Here is a 19,840-nt window from a genome sequence, read left to right as displayed (position 1 = left end):
TTCTTAGCAGCACTTGATGATAACATGTAGTTCCAACCTTTTGTTTATGATATAAAACTCAACTGTGCAAAATAAATGCCATTATACTGAAAATAAAATGGTTTGGGAAGGGTACAAGTCCCTAAAACTAAATCACAAATACATAATCTGCTAAAGGGAAATAAACACAACTGGGATAAAATAAAATAAAATGGGTGTAGGAGCATTGTTGTAAGGAAAGGACACTGTCTTTTTAGGGCTGCTAATATGAAGAGGGCACTCTCTTACTTCTGCAGAAGTAAGGCAGCATGAAAGCTTTCATACATACATAAAGATGCAATTATAAAAGGAACAGTTGTGTCACTCGGTGCCACTAAAGTTTGAAGGCATTATCCAATTAAGCCATCCCTCTCAAAAGTAAAGTGAAGCAATGGTCTTAGAGCATTCAAAATCTTCCATCTCTGGGTGTATTTGTGCATGTGAGCACATTTCCTGCCTTAGGCATCACAATAACAGGCCAAATTTAATATCCATTGCCACTATTCTGATAACATTGCTTGAACATGCACTTCTTGCAACAGCTGTGCTACCAGGGAGTGGGAGGCAGGGCAAAAATATGCATTTTCTCAAGCCAAACCTGCAGCAGGCATTTTGGAAAATTACTCTTTCCTCCAAACAGATGCCTATGCTGGGGAAGAAATCGTTGAATCCCCACACCTGCTGGCATCTGGGCGTTCAGGTTGTAGTATCTACTGGAAAGATTACCAGACTCTGAATAGACGTTTCAGGTAAATACTGAAATGAAACCCGAGGGCTTGGAAACAGTCAAAGGTGACTCAAGCTACACTATCCAGGTGCTGTGCTATCCAGTACTTCCAGGGAAATGAGATCACTTTGACCAAGAATGCTACTCCTCCCTAGAGATTGGAAGGGAGAGGGATTTGTGGCCTAGAAAAAAGAGGTGAAAAGAATGACGATGGACCAAAAACTGGTTTAAGCCAAATGCAGAGATCCTGCAACAAATGTAGGAAACCTTTGACTGTGGCTACTTTTCTTAGCCTATCAAAGTCACGGTTTTTTGCAAACGGCTACCTACCTTGCCATAGTCTGTACTCACCTGCCTCAGTCTCCACAGGAGCTGGACACTGTGCAACATCTCCTGCCCCCTCCTTGGTCTCCTTGCCTTCAGACTGAGGGGTGGGTCCTACAGACCCATTTTCTGCAGGGACCTTCGGTGGTCCCTTGCCAGGTATCTCATTGTCACTTTCCAGTGGCACAGCAAAACGGTTGGTGTCCATCAGTGCTGAGAAACGCCGGCGGGCTCCCAGTGGGGGACTCGAATCACTCTCAGTGTAGGATGACTCGGAGGCTGAGAGTTGCTTCCTGTAGGACAGAAGTGAGCAAACTGGCTTAGCCTGGATACGTTTGGGCCAAAGCTTGTTATGAAAAATTCTGGCAGGGTTAACTGAAGTCCACAAGTTTCATCAGGGCTGGTTCACTGAATCTTAATTTGGTTCTGCCTTAGTCAGTGATAACAAATTGTAATCAATGAGGCTCAAACTGAGTCCATGAACTCTCCTCCTCCTCCTCCTTCTTTTTGGCTGCTTTGCATCTTCAGAATTAATACTGTGTGAATAAACAAGATCTTTTAAAATGACCTTCTCTCTTAATAAACAAATGTAATATTTATTACATTTTAACATTATTTTTCTTCTTGAAAAAACATCTAGGTTTTACTGGGACAGATAGTTTCGATTTCTATTAGTCAAAACACATTTTGACTGTGTTCCTTTTACTTTCCAATCAATTTTTTTTGAAATAAGAAAACATGTACAAATGAAAAGCAACACTTTTCGCACCTCTCTTACACACACATATAAACCAAGCTGCTGCTGATTATGCTAGATATTATGATCCATTTTCTCAGTGCCAAAAGTGTTAGTTTCCACTGCCATATCATCAAGGATGTGAACACTCAGAAAGAGACCTGCCATCCCTTGTGGCTGAGTAGCAACAGCAGCTCACCAGTCTTCCCAAGGAGCCCCTCAAATCTTCTGTCTCCCCAGCCGGTCCCTAAATATAATCCTCCTGGCCTGGGAGAGGGACAGTCACTGCAGAACAGCCCAGGTGAGACTCACATTTCTGGAGAGCTGGTGCGCCAGTTCTTGTCCCGAAGTGTGAAGCTGCCAAGGCTTTCCCGTTTGCTAAGTCTGTCGTCCTTGTGCTTGCTGCTCGCTGCTCTGGTCTCGCTTGGAGTCTTTTGCTCATGCTGGGAGAGGTGCTCCATACTGCTGTACACCTGGAGCAATGGGACGAAGAAGAAGAGGAAAGAGATGGGCTGAACCAATCTAATCAGAAATATTAGTGGAAAATATATGATACAATCCAGTCACAATCCTATTCAAATTCAACTCCATTCCCAAGATAGGAATAAAAACCGTCTCCCCAACACAAGAAATAATGATGGGCCTTCACACCCTCCTGTTGGCCAATTCTGCCACTTTCCAGTCTAATCCAAACTACTTTTTCCACCTATCAAGGAGGAAGAAAAATCCCAGTAAGAAGTCATGTAGAGCAGCGGCCCCCAACCTTTCTGGCTCAATGGACCGGCGGCGGTGGTGGTGGAGGCAGCAGCAGCAGCAGTGGGAGGGGATGGTTTCGCATGTGCAACCTAGATCCTGCGCATGCACAAATGAGGCTTCATAGGGTCACTCACCACTTGTGCGGCCCAATTCCCAACAGGCTGCAGACCAGTACAGGTCCACAGACCAGGGGTTGGAGAGACCTGACATAGAATTGGGCAGGGCCAGAGAAATTAAGCTCCCCTCCCCATCTCCTAAAACTGGTCTCCCCTCAGACACAGATTACCTCAGCAAACGTGGAGGTAGGAAAACACAGACACACGGCAACTTACATAGGATTGTGGGACAACTATCCCCAATCCATGCTTCCTCAGCCCTCTTTTAACATTGCAACATAAAAAATCTACACATTCATCATGTAAATTTCAGACATAATCTGTTTTCATTTCAACCTTGTATAATCTTTTGGACAGGGCAGGCTAATAATAAAAGCAGCAGAAGCATCAAGCATTTCACAGAATTATTCAAGTGTCTGCACATTTTAGCACTGGATGTATAGATGAATCAATCTTGACTTCAGATTTTGAGGTATTATTAATTTTAAAATAAATAAATATGCACTTTAAAAACAGAAAATATGGTCTTGTGAGATGGGTGGCTATGCAAATATAATAAAAAATTAATAAATAAAATTAAAATGCAGGTGACTAAACCAAGATATGAATCTAAGGTATTGTGGCTCAAAATTGGCTTCCCTATCTTGGCTTTATTGGAAGCCACTAACTATAGTTACTGGTTTGGATTTACTGGGAACTGTTTGTAACCTGTTCACACATCCCATCGTTCTTACAAAGCAAATAGAAAATTTTGGTTGCCCTAACCCTTTTTCTAATTCAGTGATGCTATGAATCTGGCACTCTCCAAGTTGTGCTGTAAACCAGCAGTCCCCAAACTTAGTGGCTTGGTGGCCCGGTTGGGGAAGGGGGAGAGGGGAATTGGGCCGCGTGAGCGGTAAGCCAACGTGTGCCCCCGCGCGTGTGCACATAGCCCTTGTGCAAGTGGCGGGCCAATGCGCAGGTGTGCAGCTTGACTTGCACGACTGGCAGACTGACACACACAAGTGCCTGCTGACCCGCTGCTCATCTGTGTTGAGTTGTGCACATGCTCCAGCCAGCCACTCACATGGCCCAATTCCAAATAGGCCACAACCCAGTAGTGGGCCATAGCCCAGAGGTTGGGGACACCTGCTCTAAATGATTGGATGGGTGACAAAATGCCCATCCCTGCTCTTTATATGTACTCTATAGCATTGGCGCAAAGATGTTACAAATCAAACTTATTTATTATTAGATTTTAAGCCCATTTTTATTTTGTACAACTGACTGGGTGAATTTTAGCCAGTCCCCCCCCCCCCCCAATCAGATCCGACTATTGTGGAGAAAATAAGAGGAGGGAGCATAATGTATGCCCTCTTATTTTCTCCACAATAGTCAGATCTGATTGGAAGAGGGGGGTGGACTGGCCTAAAATTCACCCAGTCAGTTTTCATGCCTAAGGGAGTCAGGGCCTCCTGGATTTTTTGTCCTAATCCTTCATTGTCAACACCAAAGTGGCCCTCAGGAAGAATTGCAGAAAGTAAGGGCTTTACCTTGCTGAATCTGGGAGAACAAGATGAAAACTGGCGAATCTCCACTGGTTCATCTTCAGTCGTATCTTCGTCATCATAGGAATTAATGTGGTGGTAACGATCAGAGCGGGCTAAAATGAGAAAGAAGAGCTCATGAAGCTCACAGAAACCCAGGTAGGGTAATGTCTTGGACTTAGCCCAATAATTTTGCTTTCCTGTGCCCACTACTTAAGTGGCCTTAGGTAAACAAAATCTCTGTACTCATGTGTCTAGAAACAGTTCCCTTTTAATGGCTCATAACCGACTGAACTACAAGAATAATAAAAGTAATATTTCTCCTGTCAGAATTTCAGAGATCTTGTTTTCACAAGACAGTCAGCATCAAATATCAGACAGAGAAGTAAATAGATATTCTTTAAAAAAAATTCAGGAATAGAGGCAATGTCTTTTCACAGTGCCAGAACCTTGACTCAGCACTGTCACTGACTGCCAGTTGCCATCTAGGAAAGAATATTTCAAAATTAACAACTTTTACAAGTAGTCCTTGACTTGAACAGTTGCTTAACAACTGTACAAAGTTACAACAGACTCAAAAAAAAAAATTACAACTGCTGCACTATTCCCGTGATCGTGGGATCACATTTCAGGCACTTGGCAATGGCTCACATTTATGACCAGTCGTACGATCATGTTTTGTGATCTTTTATTGCTGCTTTCTGACAAAAACTGCCTATTGGATAAGCCAATTTGGCTTTGTGACCACGTGATTCATTTAATGATCATTGTAAAAATGGTCGTAAAATGGAGTTCGGTCATGTAGCAACTCACCTTATGATTGCAATGACCTATGAGTAAAATTCTGGACTCAGTTGTGGTTGTAAGTCAAGGACTATTGGTTGGGGATTCTGAGAGTTGAAGCCCAGACATCGTAATGTTGCCAAGGTGAAGAAACACCATTATCCAGTCTTTCCTGGAAACATTAGGCAGCTATTCTGCTTGGCAAACAAGAATCCTTCCACTAAGCTGCATAGCCTTCCCCCCACCCCCCGCTTGTTGTGGTCCTTATGAATATTGTTCATTCATAGCTGCTACTGTATCAAGAGAGGAAACAAAATCACAAAAATCTGGGGGTTCTTTCTATAAAAGCAAGGCGAGTGATCCTGATTCAAAGGTATATGGTCAGGGATAGCTGGTTAACTGTCTTCAGCCGCGTTCAAACTATTAACCAAAATATTCAGGTTGAGGGAGGGAGAGAAGGTTAACACTTGCTGTCAAAATAGCTGGTGTCTTCCTCAGATTCCAGATGAGGGATGAACTCTGCTTTCTGCCTCAGAAGCCCATTCCAATCTAGTTCTTTGAAAAATGCATGCTGTTTCACTTCATAGGCGCCACCTACGTAAAAGAAGGAAAACAAGGTTTTGCTGCCCTCTACTGGACAAGACCAAAAATCATGCTAAAGAATGAGCCGAGCAGTTACCGTAGTGCTTAGCTAAGAAATCTGGATCCTGCTGCCAGAGATAGTTTATGGAGAGAAAGGATGGGGAACTGGGAATGCTTGCTATGGCCATAGCTAGTCAACCCTTTAATGCTCAAGGCGGTAAAATTTCAGAGGGAAGAAAACAACCACTCTCCTTATGAGTGGGAAGGCTGTACCCACAGCTCATTCGCTCTCTCGTCTGACCTTACCTGCTCCCAGGCGGAGAAGAGGATTGGTTTGCAGGAGGCAAGAGATCAGATGCTGAGCATCTGAGGGGAGCGCCTCCTCTCCTTCTGGCCACAAGATGTCATCTGAAAGCAAGGAAATAAAGACAGGCTGTTGCAATCCAACAGTGGCGCTTGGGAAAGCAGATCAGGTCAAAGAGGCTCCAAAATAAGGCGGGGGGGATTATAAAAATAGCTCCTCCTACCAAAGCTGCAACACATGATGTAATTTATGTTTATACGACAGCAGGAGCTGCATCTCAAACATTGGTTCTACACAATGCTTCACTCACAATTTCATGATGCTTTTTCACTTCCCCCATTTCATATCTAAAGGAAAAGCCTCCTTTGAGAAGAACCTGCGGCTTCGTGGAAATGCCCACGTTGTCTTCTGAGCAAAAGTAAAGTCCTCTACTTTTTCCCTTTTTTGACTTGTCAGTTTAGTTTAAAATCCACCTAAGGATTGCCTGGTCTCCCGTTCCAAGTACTCACCAGCACTGACCCTGTTTAACTTTTCACCAGCCAAGCATGTATGCTGGATGCTGCACGCTTGGAACAAGTTCTAAAGCAAGTAACCAATGAGCCCCTAAGAGAAGCAACACTTGCCCCTACGTACCAGTGATGACCTGGCCAAAGAGCTCTTCGGGAGTGTCTCCGAAGAATGGCACACAGCCCACCAGGAATTCATAGAGGATGATGCCCATGGCCCACCAGTCCACTGGCTTCCCGTAACCTTGGCGAAGGATCACCTCAGGGGCAATGTATTCGGGGGTTCCACACACCTGTTAAGATACTTGTTTTTATTCAGCTGTCAGAAATACTGATCCACCGAGTGCCAGGTATCTCAAAATTTGCAGTGCATAGTGTTAATTGGTTCAATTAAATATGGGAAGCACTATAACTTTCTCTCTTACATATAACACAATTTGAGATTGTGTTTTTTTTCTAAGTATAGAGGCACCGATCTGTTAACATGAAGCAGTAAACAAAGACTTTCTTTGACCATTAAAAAGTCAGTGTGCCAAATAGTTTGATTTAAAATTCCCAACAGATATTAAAAAATGAAAAAGATAGCTGTCAGTTGTAATATCATTTTGTATTATCTTGTATTTTGTCCCCCTAGACCTCATTCAAATGGCATAAGGACTGTGTAATACTTTATAACTTTTTTCCATTACTGTATTTCAGTTGAAAGTACATAACCTCAGAGCTGGAATAAAAAAATCCAGAATGGAAAATCTACTAGATTTATAGATATATTCATTGATTCAGCATGGCCTAAAAACCAGGAGACTGTGAGTTCTAGCCCCATCTTAGGTATCAAAGCCACCTGGGTGACTTTGGGCCAGTCATTCTCTTTCAGACCAACCCACCTTGCAGGATTGTTGTTGTGGAGAAAGCAGGAGGAGAAAGGAATATTAGGTATATTTGCCATCTTGAGTTACTACTAACAATGGGATAAAAATCAAATAAATCAATAATAAAATAATGCATCACTATTCTCATGCATTTTTTCTGACAGCTTTAGCTTTTTGAATATCTGCCTTTTTCACATTTAATATATGTGCAGCACCCCTTTACAAATAGATTTAATCAAGGTTCCACCTGTTTATCTAGAAACTCCCTGGCATCCTTCTCAATATGACCTTCGTACAGGTTTGTGGTAAGGCTCATCAGCCCCATCTTGGAAAGACCAAAGTCTGTCAACTTGATGTGTCCCATGGAAGTGATAAGTAGGCTGTGGAGAAAGCAGAGGGATAAACATCAGAGAGAACCAACCACAGCCACTTCCTAAATACAACTAAAGACATGCCTTGTCTTTTAACTTCATACTTGTCAGGCTTGAGGTCACGATGGACGATGCCATAGTTATGCAGGTACTCCAGGGCCAAGACAGTCTCAGCAAAGTACATGCGGGCCATTTCTACAGGCAGAGCCCCAATATTCTTCAACAATGTTGCACAATCCCCACCTGCTAGGAGAAAGGTGAAATGGTTAGGAAGATGGCTAGGATGTTGTTCTATTTAGACTATGACTCTCTCCAGTTCTTTGACCGAAACTTGCAGTCTCAAGAATTCTGGAGACTTATAGGAAACCCACAAACAAAAACTAAAAATGGGAGATAACAGTGTAGGTCAGAAGGCTTGCTAAGCCAGAATTTGGGGGGGGGGGAATTCTCAATTATTGATGCATACTGGTTTATTATTATGGTAAGTCAAAATTCTGGGCTCATAGCAATATGGTAAGTAGATGCTGTTAGCCTTATTCTCCATGAATTTGACCAATTACAACCTATCAACAAATTTACCTTCCTTCCTACCTAAAAAAAAATTGTAACATTTTACAAATTTATGTGTTATCCATCCCTGTATGTTTCAGGGTGGCAAAAAGTCCACTGTCAAGAGCATCAAAACTCAAAATAGAAGTTGTGAACCCTATTAAAATGTAATTTAATAAACAACCTCAACTACAGTTGCCTTGCCATAGAAAAAGCTGGCTTGGCTATCAGTTGTGAACATTTTGGAGGCAAGGCCTGAAAAAAATGTCCCACCAAAAATATAGAACCAATTGCATGGGAGTAGGTGGCCTCCAGGTAGCTTAGGTCTATGCCATATTAGGCCTTGCACACTTGAATAGGCTTTTTAAGCTATTATGGTTAACATCCATACTTTATTTTGTGGAACAAAACTCATAATTTATCAACAACCTATGTGGAGATCTGTATTATTAGCTACTACTTATAGGTTATGCAAACCCAACTCAGTCCCCATTATTGAAATGGGAGCTTTTATAACCAGCAGGCATAATTTTATATTTGCTTATATTCTGCTTTTTCCATTGTTCCTTTTCCTAATTTGCCAACTTAAATAATCCAACATTATTAGCAAACTTGCCACTTTGCTTTCATCACCTAATTTATGAACAAATTAAAAGCACCAATCCCAAATACAGATGCACTGGCTACACAAACTCTACTTTTTTCTTTCTTTCAGCCAGTTACTAAGCCTTACGTGGATTCACCTTTTACCCCATAATTGTTCAATTTGCTCAGGAATCTTTATCAAAAGTTATCCGAAAGTCCAAGTAAGTGGTATCTACTGTCATGATTCTGACAGATGAAACCCTTCAAAAGAACTTTGAGGCATTGTTTTCCTTAAAGAATCTTTTATTTGGGAAACAAAGTATCGGCACTAGATAGTTGAATCCAAAAACTAAATTCCCCTCCCCTGGATACAAAGTAACAAAGTACAATTCCCACCCCCAATAAACAGTCATAAATCACATTCACCAATTAGCTTGAAGCACGGGCTTTCTTCCCAGCTTTCCAGCCCGCCAAAATGTTATCAGCTCTGGACCCAGTTTGTCCTTGGATTCCCAGGGCAGAGTTATTATTATTATTATGACTAACTGAACTCTCATTCCAATCCCCCTTCCCAGCCCCAACTAATTCTAAAAGCATAGAGAAAATGGCTGCATTTTCATCTGTTGTCAAAGCAAGAACATCCGATGTTAGCAGCACTGACATCTACTTGATAAGTTCTACAACATGTTTGCTAATATTCTCCAGCCATGTTAATTCTTCTTCGGGAAAACCTATCCTATATACTTGACAATTAGATTGGTAACCATGTTTTCCAGCAATTTATCTGTGATTTACATTAACCTAACTGGCTTGAAATCCCCCAGATTCTCATTTACCCAGATATTTTCCTTCTGGCTATTTTTCAACCTTCTCCTAGTAAAGCCTGCGAGATGTTATGAACTATATCGTTTTTGCCACAAGGTCTGACTCTGCAAAGTCAGAACTGAGTCTTTTCATCTTCTTTGAGAGGTTGTATCACATGATCAAAGAGTTTCAACAGGACATTCGACCATAACCCTCAGATAGCTCTGAACAACTTAAAGAGGTACATATCTGGAAGGGGACAACTGCAATGGCCATAATTTCCAATCTGGAAAATTGTATTACGTCAATACGTTAGGTAAGCTAGCTCAAGAGCGTCTACCCAAATGGAACAGCTGATTTACAGAGTTGCAGGCAGAATCTTCCCTCACCTTACCTGAGCATTTCAGGCAATGAACATAAACTCTATATAAGACACGTGTTTAAGTACTAAGTTATGCCCACCTCCTAACTATCATTCTTGTAGGCAATCTATTTACTGATAATAGTACATTCATTACTATTCATTATTATGTTTATTAAGATATTTGTTATATTCTTTAGGAGTTCTTACAAATAATATGCTGTTAAACATAGTATGTTCTTTATAAAATTCAGCATCCTAATGCAGCCTTTTCAAATCAGCTGCTTCCAAACAGACTGAGTTCACCTATGATGCTGCAATCAGTACTGCCTATGTCCAAATCGGAGATTAGAGAAGTTGAAGTCTAATGTATTTGGAGTCCAGTTTGGATAAAGCTATAAATGACCTGTATGTAGGGCATATCAACCCAACTGATTTCCATGGATTACTGCTAACATGACATAACTCTTGCATGATATTGGATAAAGACTGTCATAAAGACCTTGCATCTCACAGGTACCAACCCGAACAAATTCTGAGACTGCGTACCTTCAACATACTCCATGACCATGCACAGGTACCGCTTAGTTTCAAAAGAGCAGAACATGCTGACCACAAAGGGGTTCTCTGCAAAAGTCAGAATGTCACGCTCCACAAAGGCTTGTTGGATCTGATTGCGCAGGATGAGGTTCTGCTTATTAATCTTCTTCATGGCAAAACGTTGGCGGGTCTCTTTATGTCGCACCAAATACACAGCTCTGAGAAAGAAGAAGGAAGCAGAGGTCAGTCAGCAAGAGGCATTTTTAGGTTCGGCCCCAAAAGCCTATATTCGCCTGCCACAAAAAGGAAATGCAAAATCTTGGAATCAGTGTGCCACAACCTTTTTGTAAACTATCTTTATTTTCATATTATTTAAAGAAAAATTGCTAAAGCCTTCATATTTATTACAGTTCACCTCCTTTTTCTAGTTGGCTAAAAAAACTAACATTTACAGAATGCTTTCTACAGAAAATTAAATGTTGTCATATGTCTAGTGTACTTTGCTACAGCATATTTTAAGATAGAAAAATCATTTTGGCCTATTACTCAGTGGGAAGTCAGAATCCAGAGTTATCCTGGATTTGGGATCTAGGTCTTGGAAAGACCCACCTCTTCATTGACATTGTCTTTAAAGGTTCTCCTCCAATTGTCCATATATCCCCAGTGATATTAATTCCTTCTTGAGAAATGTCTTCATCAAACAGGCCTATTTGGTATCTACACTTCTCTTCAATACCAGGCTAAAATTTATTTTATTTATTCATTAATCAATTAATCCAAACATTAAACTTTTTTTTTCAAAATTATAATCTATTTTATGGCTCCTTTGAACCATTGTCCTAATTTATACTCCAGTTTGCTATAACTGTGGAGAGGAGCTACATCATCATTGTAGGAACAGAATGACTGGCCCAAGTAAACATTTGAAGCATTTGGAACTATAATGTTGACCCCAGAAGCAAAGATCCTTTCCTGCAGCTGATGGATCCAAGGAGCCTGATGCTAAGTTAGTGCACTCACCCATAGGCCCCATTGCTTATAAGTTTAATAGTTTCAAAGTCTCCTTCTCCTGGTGGCTTCTTTGGCTTTGGAGTAGTCCCACGACTCTGCAATGTTAAGGATTCAGAGTGTGAAGCCATAAATGGTCCATAAAGAAACAAGAATTCAGTTCTAACAGAGGTTTACCTTATAGGATGCTTTTTATATACAAGTTAACTCAACATTTGAATCTGAATTCTGTCATTCAGAAACAGTAGTCATTTTGTTTATAAGTGCAGGAATATCAAAATTTAAAAAGAGTCAAGTGCACAATGAAATGCATAGTTAAGCAACAGCATTCAAGTCCTAATAATGCATTTTTTTTTAATCCAGGCAGAATCTCTGTTCTTCAGTAAAGAGCTACTATCACATGTATGTTCATCACATTCTCACCAATAAAGAACAGAAAACTGAGAACAAAGCCGCAGAACCTTTTCTAGGCTGCAAACCACAAAGCATGAGGGATAGAGAACAAAATCATGACTGATTCTATGTAAACTTTTAATCTTCTGTTGAGAGCTAATCTTTGCAAATCTTCAGAAAAAATTGTGAAGCCCTAAGTATTCTTCTTCCATTTATTTACATTATAATATGTTTGCATATTAAGGATTTAATTGATTCGCTGTGATTTAAAAATCAAAAGTAAATACACCATTCAAATTTAATAAACTGAAAACAACACTGAAAACCTCATGCCATCTGCCAATTTAACTCCATTTCCAAAGAGCAGCTGGTTAGCTTTCTAGTGCCTCTGAAACAATCATGTATTTCATGATTTTCCAAAGGGGAAGAGGAGGTGGAAGAGGTTCCCTCAGTGTCTCTCTATTCAGTCTTTTCTGTTCAAAACAAACATGCCATCACCGAATTATTAAGAGACTGTGGTAAGGGAGAGATTGAGCAAGCAAGGGAAACAGTTCCAGCCTGGGAAATAGTAAGATTCAGCAACAATGCACCCTCTGCACTAACCAATAACTAAGATTAACATCCTAGGACCTAGACCATCCACCACTTTCTTCCACTTTCAGCCTATTCCTTTTCCCTCACACGTGCAGGTCCCGTGCACAATTCATCTATCCTCTATCTGTCTGTTTTGAGTCTTGTCCAATCCGCCTACGATCATTTCTCCTTCTTACCTTTCTCTCTCTCTCCCATCAGTCACACTCATAAGCCATCATTCTTGCCCAGGCCTCCCCCTCTTGTCCCTTAGCCACCCTTGTTACGCCTCTCTTTCATAGTCCTCCTCTCTTCCACAAGTGGATTTTTCTTCCAATCTTTTTTCACGTCCATTTCTAGCAATTATTGCTGCCCTGCCACTGGACAGAGCAATTTAGAAAGTCTCTCAAATCAGTTTGTCATAAGGACCAACAATAGCTTTCCAACATCTTCAGCTGCACTGTAAAAATAAAAAAATACATCTTGCCAGTAGGTCATTATTTTAGATTATTTATTTCTTAGCCACTCTCCCCAAAATATTGTAGGGAACGTAACTGAGATACAGGATTCAGATTTTCATTAAAATAAAAGATATAGTAATGCATCCAGAGGGGATATCTACTTTAGATAGAAATTAGTCATAAAATTGCATAAATACCATCTAGGGGAGAGGTCACAAAATTGGGGCTAGACAGCTGCATGCAGGCAGCCCTCCTCTCTTTTAAACTGCTGCCATCTTAAATGGCTAATTGGGTTGCCATCCCTGGATCTGCTTTCATCATGACTGAACAAAAGTGATTAAGTTTCAGCATTTCCCCCAAACTTTTAAACTTTAAAATGTGAGATATGAAAATCCTAAATCAGCTACAGGTTTTACTATATTTAGTCAGTGGATCAATCAATTTAATTTTTAGTTGCTTAACTAGTAGGAATCCAAATTAAGGGCACATTTATTTCACTTTTTATTGAACAAAATATTAAAGATAGTCTTTCCTTGTAACAAGCAAAGCTGGCATTTGTTAACTGCATTGTACATAATTTCAAACATTCTTCAACAGCTCAAAACCACACATCCCCCAAGCTAGAGTCCAAAGAGCTTGAAATATAATTAAACAAGTCCATGGGGGGTTTAGATGCATGTATTTTAGTTAACATGTGCTCCTCATTCCAATGTAAAAATAATTGTTGAAACTGAGGGAGGCTTGAGATATTGTAATTTACTGCATAGGCAGTATTATTAGTTGCCCAAGGGCAAAAAGTAGGAAAAGTTAGTGCAAATCTCTTCCATAAGCAAAATCTAGCTTGGGCAGCTCTTTGAAATTAGGCTTCTGATTTAGAAATAATATTAATTGTTTCTTAATTAATCTTTCTAGAGCATTGCATGCACGAAACCCAGGTGGATTTACTACATAGAAATGCAATCTATGTTGATTCTCTCATATGAATACATTAATATACATTGATTTACATAGGACAGATGTAAGTATATTGAGGGAAAATTACCTTGGAAAGCTAAATACAGTATTAAATGAACATATGAAAAATACAATACATACATAGTGACTGAACAACATCACTATCCAAAGCAACACAGTACTCTGGAGATCACATAAGTAGTGTTGCTATTTAAGTTACAGTAACACTTTTCCTCCCTAAGCATCCATACTAATGATGTCTAATTTATTTCCAGTTGCTGCCAGTAGAAACAGTACACAATTTTAGATATAATCCTGAATTTCAAAGACTGGTACTTCTGAACATGGGCATCTATGGGGAAGAAGGAAAGGCAAATGATAGGTGCCTGGTAAATGCCATAATTTATGTTTATACAGCTTTTTGAGTATTATACCATCACACATTTTTACTGAATCTCAGTCTTCTTCTTACACAGATGGGGTGTTCTTCTGAGACTTAGCAGTAATGACAGACTTGCTTTCCCCTTGCTCTAAGTGGGCATTTGCACAGCATGGTGAACAAACTGCAATAAAGGTGCGTCTGTGGGAGTCCCTGTGTGGAGGAAAACTGGCTAGGATGGGGTTGGCCAAGGTGACCCGTATACTGACCTCGGCGAACTCTTCTGTCTCAGGTGTGTTGGATCCTCCACTATCGTGCTCCTCCACATACAGCACATCTGACGATAACAAGGTTTGGGGAGAGCCAAAGGGAACAAGGCTTTAGCAACCCCCATTGTCGTTTATGAAAGCACAGAAAGGGTGAAATCTAAACACACACAGAGCCATGCATATACACAAAGGCACATGCATGTGGTATAAATGGGTATAGATGAAAGCTCCATGTGCTCCAATGGCAAATCAGAAGATTCGACCATGCACTTGCAAGCACATCTGCATGCAGCTCAACACACACAGGTATGCAAAAGCCCCTTTATGCTGATGTGCACACATTGGGAATTTTATTCACACTCACAATGCAATATAAATGCACTCATGAAATCCGGCTTAGAGAAATACAGATATATTTAAATACATGCACACATTTAACACTGGATGCAGATGAGCATATGCTACTTTGCCAGTGTGAAAATGTACATTGACAAACTGAAGCATTAAAAAAATACATTGTCCTAATGAAGAAACACGCAACAGACCTTCTAGCACCTGGGGCCTTTGATCTACCACTTTCCAGAATTTGTATGCAAATTCTATTACTACTTCTCTGTAAATGCAGATCATGATTCCTAGTTAGACAACTTTGAACAATGATCAATCCTGTTTCAGGATCAACCACACCTGATGAATCCATGCAACGCTTCCCCCATTGAGAGGAAAAACAGAAATGGAGGGTCAGTTTTGAATGAGAAGTCAACTTGAAGGAAAGGGGTTAACACCCATCTTTTGCACATCAGTCTGATAAAATCCAGAGCCCAGATGCTTACACCAAAGGTCCTAAAAATAAAAACAGAAGCCATTCCAAAAATCCTTCATATTGTGCACAGTTTGCTCCTAGTTTTACTCAAATGAAGCAAGCAACATAACCCAGCTGTTGGAATCTGCCACCTGTAATAATTTCACAACCCTGGATATCGTGGATTGGAGTATCAACTTTTAGACAATTCAGCGCAATTCAACACACAACAATCAGAAAGTTATTTGGCTTGGTAAAAGTCTGAAAGGAGGGAAATTGAGAATTTTTTGTCAGTGTCTTTCCATACATTTTTTAATGGCTATGTTGTATACAGTATATTTAGCTACAACTGAGGGGAAAAAAACAACAACGTGGTTCTGAATTTCATTAAGTCACCTTGTTTATGTAGAAGCACTGGAGGAACAGTTGATGCTGTAAGGTTTGCCGTAACATTGAAAACTGAGGTTTGAAGTCAAGATGAGAAAAGACTTGCTGTTCATCCAGCATCTTTTTGTTTTGTCACTTGAAGGATTCCAATGCCCTATCATAACCAGACTTCTTCTACAACTAGGTAGGCTTATTTTCCTTTTACACCATCCCTGATGGTGACCATATGAATTTTAAATTTTAAAAAAGAAGTGTACATGCTTGGGATTTTTAATAGTCAAGGGTTCATTATCAGCTTCTCTCTTGTTTATCTCCAAAAAGTGTCTATTTACTCCAGCATTCTTGAGAAGAATCCCAGCAATCACCAAATAAAAAATAGTAATGCAGAAACTTCTAGTAGATGACAATTTACCTTCTTCTCCTTTCAGTTTGTTAATAAAATTTTAATAGCTCCTTAATAAATTTAACTTCTTTGTTCAGACCTTAGAAATATGCCTACAGGTTATCCTGGCTAACTTTGCGGAACTAAATTCTGTGTCCATTTATTTATAATCTATCCTCTAAGTAGAATAGGTCATCAGACAGATTTCCCTCAAAGCTACATAAGGAACAAAAATGGCCCAAGAATACAGAATTATATTGAAGAAAATGAACAAATTTGTGCTATGTGGAATCCATGTAATGTTAACTTGAACAAATTGCCACATATCCAAAGGAGTTATGAGATGACCATGCTAATACATGCAAGAAATGACACACAAGTATGGTCACTTGACATTTAACAAATATTGTGACTTGGGTACATATGCAGAGACAAGGCCACTTGGATAGCAGATCATTTTGGTTGCATTACCTGGAAATGGGTCTCGAGTCAGTCCCAACTGGCTTATGATGTAACGAGGAATATCTGTCTTTACCAGATGTCCCTCTTTGGCATGGTCCTCAGCTGCTTCCAGCAAGTGGTAAAACTCCTCAGGATTAAATTCCTAGAGATAAGATGCAGAGCAGGTCGGAATTAGGATGGAGATTAACAAAGAAGAACTGATTTCAGGGAACCACAAAAGAACCACAGCTAGGGAGATGGACGTGGACCTGGGTAACTGGACTCACAGGATCCATGGTCCGAAACAGCCTCTGTTCATCAGGCTAACTTTACCATCAGTGTTTTTAGATGGAGGGTCTAAATTAATATGTAATTAATTGATAATTACATGTGGAGGTGGTTATCTGAATTGCTTGTGAAATTCTGTGGATTAGGTTGGGCAATTTCAAAGTAAAATCTAAATGGAAGCCTTCACAGGGGAGAAAAAATAGTGAGAATCAAGAGGAATAGTTGCTAGAGCTGTTACATATTGAGATCCTTAGTAGACAAACATGACAACATTTCTCATGTGTATTCCTTGAACCTGATTATAAATCCAAATCCAGGAATGCAAATGCACACCAACATACTTAACAGATAAATCAAGGGTGAGGCTTGGATAGATAAGTAACTTTATTCAAATATTAACCAGCCCTAATTATGATAAAGAACAGCATCAACAGAGTATACAGTTCTGTCTGTCTGTCTGTCTGTCTGTGTATGTGTGTTCACATATGCACAAGTTTAAAACTTAAGGTTTTCTCCTGCTTTTTTGATGTATCAAGCTACTTGCAGTCCATTTGGCGGTTGATGGCAGTGGCACTGCATTTTCATAACTATCTTGTCTGTTCTCAGGCTCTGCATTTCCCGCTGTCATATTATCTGTATGAAGCAAGGGAATTGGCAGTTTGGGAACTGAAGTCTAGGAAAACATGGGGCTTTGCAGACCACAGAAAGTGGTTGATGTGATATGCATTTTCAGAAAACACAACATTTATATAGAATCTAAACAACCAGATGCCACACAACCAAGCGACTGGTTACTGCCTTCAGTACTGTAGATAATGTCTGGCGAACATAGTAGCTGAATGCTAAAGAATCCACTGATTGTATTCTTTGACAGCAAGTGTATTCCAGCTGAGATGCCAATGTATTCGCACCACTATTGATCATTATGAACTTTTTATGTTAAAGGCCATCAGTGAAATTTAATGTTAATAAAGTGTTGCGGTTACTGAGATCTTGATTTCAACCACTGAAACATTTGTGTAACTGAATCACTAGTAGATAAATTACAAGGATTTGTGAGCAAGATGGAGAAAGTCTGCAAAATTGCTAAATGGAGTGTCCATTTTTGAGGGAATATTCCTCAAAATGCTGGCTGCTGAAAAGAAACAGTGGGAGAAGGCCTTGCCTGTGGGATTTCCAGAAACCTTTGCCTAGCCATTGATGGACACAAGATACTGACTCCCTTCCCTAATCAGCTGACAGTTAACCTCTTACACTGAATACATGGTTAAGACTGTCTATCCTATCATGTGGTACTTTATATCAGTCTTGCTTAGCCTGGCCCTCTTTGGATGAGCTGGACTACAACTCCCATCATATCCTGCCATCATGCTGTGATTGACTGGATTTGTAACTGATGGGTCTAGTAGGGATTACATTGGAGAAGATTGCTTTGAGGAATTAAGAAGCCTCTTTACAACTTCATTTATAATCTGACTTGAATGAAAAGGGAAAAAAGTGGAGAAGCTAAATAAACACAGCTAAGCATTTTCATTTTGTTTAAAATAAAACCCTATTCCCTATCGCAATTCTTTTAAAACCCATGTTTGAAACACAAGCTTTGTATTTCTTAATTCCAGGTTGGAGAAAAGAGAGGCATAAACAGAAGCCCTTGTCCGTCATTCTTCTCTTTCTGATGCTCACATGTTTCTGAACAGGACAACAAAGGCAGAGTCAGCCTGACCGGCTGAGAAAAAGTGTTTTGTGATTGGCTGCTGTGTTGTCAGGGTAACACACAGGCATCTTCAAAACTAGTCTAAGCAGATACAAGCCAGGTTGATGATCTGAACCCTCCGATGATAAAGGGTAGAGCCCAGATGGGGAGATAGAAGGAATTCTTGAGCCAGGTGGAAGCTTGCTCATGCTGAGCTCAGAACTGGTTTTCAATACCAGACTTAAAGGAGTATGTGAAGCAACAACATGGTGCTTGCATGTTCTCCACTTTTATAAACTGAACTTTATAAAAGAAGCTTAATTCCAGCAGAAAGAGGATTTCACTGCCTGCAGAGGAGGGCTTGTGATCATAGTTTTGGTGCTTAGGCAAAAATCCAAAGTCTCACCAAAAATTAAATTCCAAAGACTCATCATTGAATAGCATGGTGTACTATCCACAGAGAGCTCTGCTGAAAATCCCATTTAGGCAATCAGCAAAACCACTTCTTTAAAATAGGCTGTTTATTCATCAGTCTTTTTATTTGGGACAATACTGTCTTTCAACAACTATCACCAGCACTAATTGACAGCCACTTTTTTATAAATAGAATCATCTTGAAAGTTTAAAACAATCTCCTAAATCTTCCATATTAATCCAGCTGCTAGTTAATTCAAAGGCCAGATAAAAATATGTCTTTAATAAACCAAGTAGAGACCAATCTCATTTCTAAAGAAAAAAAAATCCACATTTGGATAGGAAGAAACCTTTCCTGCAAACCAGATGAATGAGCCTCTAGGAGCAATAACCAGACATGGTAGGTCCCTCAAACAACTGCAGGTGGTCCTCAACTTATGACCATAATTGAATTCAGAATTATGGTCTTAAGTCATTACAGTCATATGTCAAGGCATCACATGACTGGACCCAATTTTGTGTGGCAGTTGTTAAGCAAATGAGGCAGTCATTACCAATGGGCATTCTGTGCCAGAAATTGGAAGTAAATACCATAAATCAGCAAACAAATGTCTGTAAAAAAGTCAGTCACGTAATTGTAGGATGCTGGAAATGTGCATGCGAGTCCCCTGGACTGCAAGGTGATCAAACCAGTCAGTCCTAAAGGAGATCAACTCCGACTGCTCTTTAGAAGGCCAGATCCTGAAGTTGAAACTCAAGTACTTTGGCCACCTAATGAGAAGGAAGGACTCACTGGAGAAGAGCCTAATGCTGGGAACGATTGAGGGCAATAGAAGAAGGGGACAACAGAGAATGAGGTGGCTGGATGGAGTCACTGAAGCAGTAGGCGTGAGCTTAAATGGACCCCAGAAGATGGTAGAGGACAGGAAGGCCTGGAGGAAC

The 19,840-nt window shown here is 40.1% G+C and overlaps 1 protein-coding gene across 1 annotated transcript in view; it reads right to left on the bottom strand.

Moving 5' to 3' along the window:
• Positions 1-19,840, bottom strand: part of MAST1 (microtubule associated serine/threonine kinase 1) — a 53,390-nt gene that overhangs the window by 6,659 nt on the left and 26,891 nt on the right. Inside the window, exons 9-20 of the mRNA XM_029283737.1 lie at positions 16,534-16,666; positions 14,498-14,559; positions 11,478-11,563; positions 10,467-10,675; positions 7,723-7,861; positions 7,495-7,627; positions 6,506-6,671; positions 5,875-5,976; positions 5,458-5,580; positions 4,210-4,319; positions 2,118-2,278; positions 1,124-1,362 (exon numbers count right to left, since the gene is read on the bottom strand). Coding sequence (XP_029139570.1) covers positions 1,124-1,362; positions 2,118-2,278; positions 4,210-4,319; positions 5,458-5,580; positions 5,875-5,976; positions 6,506-6,671; positions 7,495-7,627; positions 7,723-7,861; positions 10,467-10,675; positions 11,478-11,563; positions 14,498-14,559; positions 16,534-16,666 — 1,663 coding nt within the window. The remainder of the gene's footprint in view (positions 1-1,123; positions 1,363-2,117; positions 2,279-4,209; positions 4,320-5,457; positions 5,581-5,874; positions 5,977-6,505; positions 6,672-7,494; positions 7,628-7,722; positions 7,862-10,466; positions 10,676-11,477; positions 11,564-14,497; positions 14,560-16,533; positions 16,667-19,840) is intronic.

The sequence above is a fragment of the Protobothrops mucrosquamatus genome, unplaced genomic scaffold (genome assembly GCF_001527695.2).
Source record: "Protobothrops mucrosquamatus isolate PMUCROS unplaced genomic scaffold, P.Mucros_1.0 scaffold205, whole genome shotgun sequence".
NCBI lineage: Eukaryota > Metazoa > Chordata > Lepidosauria > Squamata > Viperidae > Protobothrops > Protobothrops mucrosquamatus.
The sequence above is the reverse complement of the archived record's forward strand: the minus strand, read 5'-3'. Positions and strand labels throughout refer to the sequence as shown.